Here is a 10,969-nt window from a genome sequence, read left to right as displayed (position 1 = left end):
GAATCTGACCCTTTTTCCTTGCTTGGAAGAAAGCTGTTGCATTTCTTTGGAAGAAATATTGAGTTTCTTCTTCAAAGGAGGGGCAGAAAAGAAGCAATTTAATGAAACCCAGCGTCAGGTTATGAAGACCCATGGAGCAGATCTCTTTCAGAAGCATCTTTGAGTTGCCCACCGGGGTGTCCTGCTCAGCCTGCTTGATTCCACAGGGGACATGCCAGCACCCCTGGGCACCCCGTGCCTCGCAGCCTGCTGCCCTGGCATCATCCCTCCAGGACATCTGGCACCGATTCCAACCAGACTGTCATTTCCAGGTCAGTCTCCGCATTTCTGCTGACCACGTTGCCTCCATCATGAGATCATGTCTTTCCAGAGGAATCCTGCTAATGCCTTCATTCTGCCAGGCCAGTATATATAGGGGGAGCTTCCCTGGGGCTGCACTCCAGCCAAGGCTTCGCTGTCTCCCCAGCAGCGGCGCTGCCCCTTCTGCTCTCCCCTTGCAGCCACAGGTCTCAGCAGCAGCAGCAGCAGCAGCAGCAGCAGCAGCAGCAGCATGGACATTACCATCCAGCACCCCTGGTTCAAGCGTGCTCTGGGACCCCTCATTCCAAGCCGTTTGTTTGACCAGTTTTTTGGAGAGGGTCTCCTTGAGTATGACCTCCTGCCTCTGTTCTCGTCCACTATCAGCCCCTACTACAGGCAGTCCCTCTTCCGCAGCGTGCTGGAGTCGGGCATTTCAGAGGTAAGGGCCCTTTGATTTCCTCTCCTTTCCTTCCTCTCCCTCCTTGTGCCTCCAGCTGCTCCTCTCCACCCACAACTCACACTGCTGTAGCCCCATGTGAGGGGACGAGGAAGACCCCAAAGCCACTGCCAGGCAGAGCCCACCCAGCCCTTGATGGGCAAAAAGGAAAACCCCCATGGCTTTGCCCCCATTGTTGGGGACAAAGCTTCCCTTTGAGAAACAGGAACCATTTTGGCTCCTTTTGAGGGCTGTTTCCAACACAAGAAGGCTGTTTTTGTTGCTCTGTGCCCCACCACCTGTGTAGCAAAGAAGAGCAAGGCTGCTCCCAGAGTAAGTGCCTGTGAGGGCAGCTCACCATGGGAGTGCAAGTGGGAGCTTTCTCCACCTTCTCCTCCACCTTGGGAGCTTGGTGGTTTTTGCAATCCCTCACTGAAGGACTCCAGAGCAATTTTCTGAAGGGAACTGTAGGGGAATATGTAGCTGTTGGGGCCGTGATCCAAAATTCAGGTCCTGGTGCCTTCTGTAGCCCTCTCTTACTGCTTTCCTCCCAGAGCTACGACCAGAATGAAACCATAAATCACTGAAAGGACAAAACACGTGCTCCCAGAGAGTCTTACACCGGTTTCCATCCCCGTTCTGTGCCTGGTCCATCTGGCAGGTCACTGAGTGCTAAAGGGTCCCTGGCACAAGAATAGCAGCAAGGATAATAACACCTCTCCCCAGAGCAGTAGCCAAGGTTCAGACACCAACCATGGCCTCCCTGTGACCCTGACACCAACCATGGCCTCCCTGTGACCCTGACACCTCCCACAGCCTCTCTCATTGTCCCTGGCTCCCCACGATGGGAAGAAAACCCCCACTGAGGCCCATAGTCACAGAAGGACAAAGTGCCAGACCGCCCCTTTTTTGTCCTTTGACCTGTGGTGATGTTGGCAGTGCCCCACAGCCAGAGCTGGGGCCTCACTGTGTGACAATGCTCATTTCAGGTGAGGTCTGATCGGGACAAGTTCACAATCATGCTGGATGTAAAACACTTCTCTCCCGAAGACTTGAGCGTGAAGATTATTGATGACTTTGTGGAAATCCATGGCAAGCACAGTGAAAGGCAGGTAAGTGGAAGTGATGGTGATGGTGGAGCAGCTGGGGAGTCCAGCTCTGTTTTCCTTCTTTCCAACGGTTCTCAGCTGAAGGAAAAAAAATGAATATATCAGAAGAAAGAGTTAATGATGAATTGTCATTATTGGCATGGGCTGTTTCCATAGAGCCCCACCTGATATCTGACAATAACAAGCTAATCCACCCCTCTTTTGTTTATTTTCAATCATCATCTTCCATAACCATCAGATGACCATGTCCATTGTTCACTAATAACACTGGGCCAGACACAGAACATCCTCTGGCACTGCTGAAGCATGGCTGAGTTTTCATAAGCCAGAATCCTTAGTGAAAACAGAGTTTTTATATGCCAGTCTGGGAGAGAAAAGCAAGAGCAAACAAAACAAAAGAAAACCAACCAAGTGCCTCAGGCTTGGAAACTTTTAACACGGATGTCATGGAAATATCTGTGGGGGTCGAAAAGTGAATTATACCAGCAGGGGTTTAATTCTTCTCATACACATTTTTGGCCAGACAAGGCTCTAGCCTGGAAACAGTATGTATTTTTAAATATAGTTATTATTCTCATGGCCATCTTTAAAAAAATAATTGCACTTCTCATTCTTCTGGCCAAAAAAAGAAGGGGGCCAGGATTGTGTACTTTGGCTGACACAGCATTGCAGCCTGATAAATAAATACATGGGTGCACGCGTCTGCCTTGCCTTTACCTTCCCAGGCCTCCAGATTCTGTCTCCAAGCATCCTTTGAAATAAGAAGCCCAAATCAGATCAAACCTGGGATCAAACCTATGGCCAAAATCACTCCCTGCTGCTGTGCTCAGCTCTTGCATCTTCACAGGTGTCAGGGGGAACAAACCTGTAAAATTAACCCCAGCATAGGTGTGCCCGGCAGTCTTGGCAGTGCAGTGTCACAATAAGCCGGGGTGCTTGTGGATCTCCTGCCCTGAGGGGGCTGGACAAAGGGAGGCACAGGGAGTTTCTGACACACCTTCCCCCCCGCTTTCCCCACTGCCTCTCAGGACGACCACGGCTACATCTCCCGGGAATTCCACCGCCGGTACCGCCTGCCCGCCAACGTGGACCAGGCTGCCATCACCTGCTCGCTGTCCAACGATGGCATGCTGACCTTCTCGGGCCCCAAGGTCCCCTCCAACATGGACGCCAGCCACAGCGAGAGGCCCATCCCCGTGTCCCGGGAGGAGAAGCCCAGCTCGGCGCCCTCCTCCTGAGCCCGGCGGCCGCCACGCTGGGCAGGCTGCCACCACCTGCAGGTCCCGCTCCCAGAGCCCTGGCGTAGATATCAGTGAATGTCTAGAGGGGTTTCTTCTCTTGGTTCCTCCCCCACTTTGTTTCCTCCTCTTTTTTGTTTTCTTTTTTTTTGTTTTCCCCCTCTTCCCTCGGGTGGAACAGGGGGCTGGGTGAGCGGCTGGTGGACTTGGAAGCTTAAACCTGGTGGGGATGGCGTGGATGGCAGTGCTGCCATGCTGCTGTACTTGCTGAAAGGGTCTTTGTCTGGTGCTGTAGCCCATTTCCACCATCAGGCAGGAAGGAGTGCACGAGTAATGCTGGCTGCTGGTGCACCAAGCCTCGAGGCAAGGCTTGGGACAGGGGAAAAGCCCTGCAGAGTTGCTGTACCCCACAACTGGTTACTCTCAAACAGCAATAGAGCCAAGCCCCACACTCAAGACCCCAAACCTGCCATGAGTTCCTTGCAACCGCAGGAGAAATAATAACAACAATAATAATAATTACCAATAACATCTCACCTTCAGGGGGTTGCAACGTGTATTTTTTTTTCTTTCAGCAAAGTGTTTAAGTGTCTCTGTTCACACCTCTGCCCTGTCATTTCCCTCTGGGACAACTGACAGGAGGACAAGCACGTCTTTCCACTGTCTTTGTAGGCCCTCATGGGGGAGAGAGGGGGGCTCACCACTGTGCAGAGGCTTCCCATCCCCAGCCAGCTCTCCCCAGCCTGTGTGTGACACACTGTCTCCCTTGCTCTCCTGTAACTCTAGGGTAGCTCCACCTCTCCTGCTGGTATCTGGCGCTCAACCTGAGAACGTGGTCAGTGGCGGTCAATAAAGTGATATAGGAAACATGCAACCGGCGTTGGGGGTTTCATTTGTTCCTTTGGAAGGCTCCTGAAGGTCACTGTGGTGCCCAGCACCACTTGGAGGATGTGCTTTCCACTGCTGGAAGTACTTTTTGTGAGGGTGGCTCAGCCTTTTTTTCGTGCTCCCGTTATCCCTCATGCAAACAAAACCAAAAGTGTTGGGACCCAGGACATTCCTCTGGCTGCCCTGGGTGATTCCAGACCCTGGCAGGGGGCTCAGAGACCCTGGAACAGAGTCAAAAACACCTGTGCCTTTGATTTTAACCCATGGAAAAAACAATTACCAACTTTGTGTGAAGATTTACAAGCCACAAGAGTTGGAGTAGAATGATAGTGAATTTGTCACCGGGTGAAAAAATAGAATTTTGGGGATTTAGAATGGGGTTCAAGAGACAAGATGAAGGAATCTGAGCATGTCCTGCCCTTCTTCTCCTTCTTCTTGTCCTCCATCTTCCGCTGTGATGGTGGCACATTTGGATTGGTTTAGAGTAGAGACAGACTGTCTAACATAGGTGATAGGTATTGGAAAATTATTGTAAATAAAGTACACATAGTTCTAGTATAAAAAGTTAACACCACCCCAAAAGGCAAGGACTGTGCCACAACCCGACCTGCTGGACAGATCTCATCAGGTCAGAGAAAGAATGTGATAGATAAGAGAAAAGAAACAACCTTGAAGAGCAGAACTGAGGAATCTCAAGTTCTTCTTCAGTCATGGGACTGGGAAAAAAAAGCCTTTCTAATACCTCGGGGTCATCTCAACCACAGAAACCCAAGACAAAAGGATCAGAGAAAGAACAAAGTTCAGCAGCCCGACCACCACACCATTCCTTCAGACCACTGGGTCAGTACAAACAGCACTTCAAACCTCATGCCCATGGCACCACATGACAGATTTAATCTGAACTTAATGATTAAGGTTGTTTGAAGGCAGGGTGGGTGGGGTGTACAAGCTCTCCCTGCAGTTGCCACACATGAAATCCACAGCTCCAGTGTGTGTGAATACCCAAGAGTAAAGGTTTCAGCACTCATGCTCTGCTCAAACAGCTTTCCACACAGATGGATATCCAGGGTGTTCAGGAAAGGCCCCTACATCCCCATAATTTACCACATAGGTATAATCATCTCAGACAGTTTTTGCTCTGCCAAAAAGCTGAGCCCACCAACCTCCTCCTCTTTGATGCTGATTAGCTGTGAAAAACAGAGGAAATAAATGCAGTTGTTTGTTGGTTGGTTTTTTCTTTTTTTTTTCCTCACAGTGTGGGCTTAGATATTAATATGAGCCATAAACACAGAAGCTCTGAGACTATTTAAATTTAAAAGCCACTTGCTTCTGCCATATCTAGGCCAAAATTCAGGGAGGCCTGGGAGTTAAGGAGCAGAGGCATCATCTCTTATCCAGACAAAGTGAATGTGCCCCAGGGCTCACCCCAGTCCCTGCCTGCATCCCCTGAGGAATCATTACTGGGACCAGCATCACAGCACCTGTGGCAGAGGCTGGGACAAGGCTGCAGGAGTGGGAAAGTGCTGCAGATGCAGGAGAAAGCAAAGGACGGCGATTACTGTCTGGTAATTAGAAAGCAATAAATCCCCTCAGTGTCTGACACTCTTTTAAACCATTTTTTTACTGAGATTAATTACTGGGCAATCTCAGAGCTTTCTACCACAAATTGTGCAGCCCCCGTTGTGTCTGCATCTCCAGGGGGAAGGCGTGAATGAGTGCACTTTGGGAAAGGGCAATTCCATTCCTAGAGGGAGCTGTGGCTGCAGGCATGGAAAGGGCATTTTAACTGAAGCTGCCTCTTTTCTTTGCCTGGTGCTAACAGGTCCCCAGCCTCTGCCGCTTTCCCTTCAGATGCATCTTTTGCCAGAGCCTCGGTGCCTCCCTGCCATGTGCTGACATCTCTCCCCTTCCTGACAGAAACCCAGAAAAGCCAGGAGGAAAAAAAAAAAAAAAATCGAATCCCAGACATTTGACCCCCATTCAAACCTCTCAGGGGTGTAAAAACAGGGAAACAGATTTTGAGCGTGATCTGCGTGCAGATGTTTTCTGCAGGTGCCTGAGCAGCCTGTGTTTGTCTGTCAGGGCCATGAAATGATGTTTGAGCCATTTGTGGGCCCCTTTTTATGCCTGGCTGGCAGAAAGTGAGGGTTTTGATAGGAAATTATGACAGGAAATCAGGGCGGGTTTGAGGAGCCACACGGGGGGCAGCAGCTCAGGACCCATGCTGCCCCTCACTTTTGGGGACACCAGACCATGACTGCCTTCCTGCTCTGAGAAGGGATGATTTTAAAGCCTTTTGCAATCCATAAGCTAATTAAACCCATAAGCAGCTCTGAAAGCCTCTGTGCAAGGGCATTGGGGTGTCTGGTGGTGTTTTGTGTGGTAGAGGGAATGTGTCCCCAAACCCAGAGCCCCTCTGACCCCAAAGGGCTCATCCATTTGCAGAACAGCTTGAGCAGTGTCACTAATGCCTGTATGTCACTCAAAATATTTCAATTTTTTCACCTAGAAGTCTTCCCAGTCACATCTGTCCAGGATACTCCTCCTCTTCTCTGCAAAAATTCTTGTTTCCCTTTGCTGATATTAATTGTCATTTAGAGAAATTCTTGTTATTCATAACCTATGGTGGTTTCAGGAAGGAGCTCTTCACCACAACTTTCTTTGCAAATTCACCTGTTAATAATGTGTTGATAACACTCTCTAAGGATTAACAGTATTTCTTGGAGGTTTTTTTGGTTGTGAATTAGTTGATAGTTTTATAATGGAGGAAAAGGCAGCAACAGGGAACTTTCCAAGTGTCTGGGCAGTTTGTGAAGCGTGGCCTTTAACCAGGGCTTCTACTCAGGGTGACTATTCATCCTTTTTGCAGTGAGTTTTTATTACCTGCCCTCCTTTTCCATCCAGACTGGCAATCTTGCTTCCCCACAGCAAAGCAGAAGTGACTTCAGCTTCTCCTCCAGAGGAATTATCAGAGGGCTCTCAGGAGGAGGCAGCAGATGGTGCTGCAGGGACATGCAGCCTCCTCCAAGTAATTCCCCTTCTTCCCACAGCCCCCAGTGACTCAGAGGGGTGGCAGTGACCTGGGGGACAGCGGCAGCTGCTTCTGGTGCTGCCCCCTCCCCTCCTTGGCACTGCCCTGCCTGGGCAGGGCGCCTCTGCCAGGGTCCTGTTCCTCCAAGAAAAACCCAGGAGCAAAAACTGGCAGGATCCAACCTGCAGGCCACCAGCCAGGAAGCTGTCCCTGAGCATTTGGGCCAGAGCTGGCTTGTCACCCCTCCTTGGCAGGGGCATAAGGAGGCTTCTCCTCATCCTGCTCACCCAGAGCTCAGCCAGAGCTCGCCCAGCCCTCTCTGCAAGGGAGTGGGGCAGTTAAGGGATGCTGCATCCTCCCCATGCTGATCCTGCAGCTCTGGAATGCTGTCCCCTGGCTCCTGGCAGAGGGACAGCCCTGGAGACAGGCAGGGTTGCCTGGCCAAGCCGTGTCCCCACGGGGTGGCAGCCTTGCCTCTGCTCTGGCACCCCCTTCTCACCAGGTTTCAACACCTCCCCAGGGAGATGGGACCCAGGGCACAAGGATCCAACCAGAGTTGCACAACTCTGGCATTTCTTGGTTTCTGAATGATTTACAAGTTCACCATAAAAACTGGGAGTAGCCTGAAAGTTTACCAGCATTTTTCACCCAAAGCAAATCCTGCTGCATGCCATCTCTGAAACTCCTCATGTCCTCGGCATCATCATCGTCATCATCAGGATTTGGGTTCTGCCACACAGGTCTCTAAATCTGGAATTAAAATAGCAGTAGCTGCCTCTGTTAGCAAAAAAAAAAAAAAAGGGTTTCAAACACGTAAAAAATCCCAAGTATTCTCTCAAAAGAACACTGAGCACATCTCTGCAGTTTATTGCAGTGTTGGGCACATAAATCTGAGATGTGCAGCCAGAGGAGACTGTAATGATGTGGAGTCTGCCCTCCCTAACTCAGACTTTGTCCCTCTGGTGTGACCTCTTGTCAGGACTGGCTTGGAGAGCCACCAGCTCACACCAGGGGAGCAGGTGCCTGCCGTGTCCCTCATTTCCAGCTCCTGATCTGGCTTTTCCCAGGGGAAATGCAGTCAGGGCCCATCCAGAGCAGGCTGGAGCCTGCTTACATGGCTGGTGCTTCTCTTGCCATTAACTGGCCCTTTTAATGAGAAATGTCAGCTTGGGACAGGCACAGATGTTCGTGGCATTTCTGAGAGAGCAGCACAAGTGGAGTAAAAATGAAACCTCAGTCCGAGAGGCTGAGGAAGGATGATGGAGTGACGCAAGCTGACCAAAGCTCAGGAGACTTGTCTGTGCCTCAGAGTTCATCGTCCAGCTGATCCAGAGATCTACCACACATCATGAGAGGCCTGAGCTCCTCTGAGGGAGAAAATTGAGTGTCTGCTTGGGGAGGGTGAGACCCAGCTGCCCCAGGGTGTGGGCAGAGCTGATCCACAAGGCCCCGGAGCATCCCTGAAGCACTCCTTGCTCCCAGGGTGGGCTGTGGTGTCTCACTGGGGTTTTGGGGTGGCTGAGGGTCATTCTGAGAGGCTCCAGGGGTGGGGAGGCTATACTTGGAGTGGGTTCAGCACACAAGGGGCTCATGGACAATGTGGGATTGCCTGGTGTATCCCAGGGGAAGCAGCAGCTCAGCTGGCAGTCAGGAGAAAGGGAATTTCCATGATTTGCTTGTGGTGCTTTCTCTGCTAAAATTTCATAGCTGCTCGATCATGTCATTACCTTCTGATCAGGGGGAAAGGAGCATTGCTTAATTCAGAGCCTGCTGTGCCTTCAGGCCATCAGTGAGATCTGCACACTTCTGTGTTTCAGTGTACACAAAACCTTTAACATCCAACACAGCACTTACACACAAACAGTTTTATTTCCTTGGTGCCTTGAGCGCTGTGCTCAGAGATGCTGCACCCGAGGATTTTTACACCCTCATCCGAGAATTCTTATTCCAAAGAATTGGCTCTGGTCTCCCTTCCCGAGGCTTTCCTGCCCTGTCTGCCCGGCTGGACCCGGGAGGTGGCAGCAGCTCCTCGCCGGTGGCACCGAGCATCCTCCGCCTCGAACAGAGGGGAACACGCGATGGTGGCAAGGTCACACTCGGGATTTGCCGAGCATCTCCTGTACATTCCTCCACGGAATGTTAGGCTTTCCTTTTTTTCCTTCCTTTTTTCCCCCTCCCCGATCCCCCACAATAATTGTTTGAAGGTTTTTTTCTCTCTTTTCTCTGACAAGGCGCTCAGAGGGAGCAGAGCAGCACCATTGTCCGCGCTGTCTCTGTTTTCCACCCACTCGGGCTGATGTCAGCCCCTCGCTGCAGGATTTAATGCATTGCTCTCTGCCTTCCACACTGCTTATTTCCACAACTTTTTGTTTCTCATTTTTTCCATCTGCTGGGGAAATCTCAGAGCCAAAGCTAGGCTCCCACCTCTGATGCCCTTTTCCTCCCTGCTGAGCCGTGCTGGAACATGGGACATGCAGGATCACCCTGCCACTGAGTCACCAGAGTGGAAACAAAAGGGAGCCCAGGGGAACAGGCCCCTCACAGTGTTTTGCAGGCCACTGAGGGTCAAAGAGGCCTTTGTCCCTTGCATGAGCCCAGGACATTCTGCTGAGTCTTGCAGGAACACATTTGGCTCTGATGATGTTGATATTGAGATAACTCAGAGCTGAGCTGTAAAGGCCTTTGGAAATCTGCTTCATAGTTCTCAGTGCTGACTAAGGAAGGTCTGGGGTTTAATTTCCTGCCATGTTTTTGTTGTTATTGTTGTTTGTTTTTACTCAAAGGGAACTATTTGGAATGTCTAGCCTTGTCTCCGCTGGTTTTGCTGGAAGGCTCCTTGGGCTTTTGGGAGGATTTGCATGTTGAACTCTCTCACACTGTAAACAAAGCGTGTCAAATCCCTCCCAAGGATGATGATTTTCCAAAGCATTCTTTAAGATCCTGACCTTTCTTCTCCAGTAATTTATGAACTTCTTCCAAACCCTCCACAAAACAGTAATGCAAAAAGCCTGACTTATTTATGTGCTTCACCAGGCCAAAGGGGTAAGAAAAGCTATACATAGCTTTGTTTCAGTCTCTGGATATGTCATTATTTCCCTCCCCTGTGAGGTTCATGACACCAGGATCTATGACCCTGTCCATGGGGCTACAACCAGGAGGCCCCACAGGCTCCTTCAGCCCCTGTAGCAATTTGGCTTCCCCTGAGATGATTTCTGCTGCTCATTGATTTTCAACCTGTCAGCTCAAAGTCTCACCTGAATTTAATGCAAAACAAACACCCTGCCACATCAACACAGGGAAAATGGAATATGATGAACTTAATCAGCAGTGGCAGGGTGGTTCAGCAGAGTCTGGGAAAGGATTTTGTAGAGGAGAGCAATTGTTCACAACTTTTTGCTGGGCTGTAGTTTCTCTAGCAGCACACAGCAGAATTGACTTGCAAGCCTGCCAGGCTGGCTTTTCTCTTCCAGGCACTACTAATGCTCTATCATTTTATCTCCCCATCATTTCAGCCTAATAAAAAAGGCAGCACAGAGTAAGAGAGGCGTAGACTGGGATGCACAGAAGGCTCAAATAAGAAATAGTATCAATGGACGAGCTGGAGAAGTTGGCTATATTTCCATCTCCCTTTGACAAAAGCAGCCCAGCTACACTCCACCTCTCCTGGGGGGCTGGCAGATAACTCAGAGGTAAAGTCTCCAGCTAAAGTAGTACAGACACATCAACTCCTTTATGCTTCAGTAACACAAAATTTAAAAAAATCCAAACCAAAACACAGATTAGAGGCGATATATGTACTTTTCTCCTTTGATAAGATGAAGTGCAGGAGCCACTGCAGCACCTGAAATGTTTGTAAATACTCTCCAGAGAGGTGTAGCAGAATTCAGCTGTGGTCACTGTGCAGCTGGGCTGTTCTGCTCTCCCTCCCACCAAGTGATGCTCAGGGTCAGCCACTGAGGGGGACTGA

The 10,969-nt window shown here is 50.2% G+C and overlaps 1 protein-coding gene across 1 annotated transcript; it reads left to right on the top strand.

Moving 5' to 3' along the window:
- Window positions 1–550: 550 nt before the first annotated feature.
- Window positions 551–3,083, top strand: CRYAA (crystallin alpha A). Its single transcript, XM_066571678.1, has 3 exons — window positions 551–739; window positions 1,726–1,848; window positions 2,874–3,083. Exons 1-3 carry the CDS (start codon window positions 551–553, stop codon window positions 3,081–3,083), a joined length of 522 nt encoding a protein of 173 aa, XP_066427775.1.
- The last annotated feature ends 7,886 nt before the right edge of the window (window positions 3,084–10,969 follow it).

This window comes from Molothrus aeneus, chromosome 2 (assembly GCF_037042795.1).
Source record: "Molothrus aeneus isolate 106 chromosome 2, BPBGC_Maene_1.0, whole genome shotgun sequence".
NCBI classification, from domain to species: Eukaryota; Metazoa; Chordata; class Aves; order Passeriformes; family Icteridae; genus Molothrus; species Molothrus aeneus.
This window is presented reverse-complemented; position numbering and strand designations above follow the sequence as displayed.

Bases quoted from the DNA above. Each gene is read 5' to 3' on its own strand.
- CRYAA (XM_066571678.1), top strand. From the start codon at position 551: ATGGACATTACCATCCAGCACCCCTGGTTCAAGCGTGCTCTGGGACCC. The intron at 740-1,725 runs GTAAGGGCCCTT...TGCTCATTTCAG, and splicing joins TGGAGTCGGGCATTTCAGAG to GTGAGGTCTGATCGGGACAA. The intron at 1,849-2,873 runs GTAAGTGGAAGT...ACTGCCTCTCAG, and splicing joins GCAAGCACAGTGAAAGGCAG to GACGACCACGGCTACATCTC.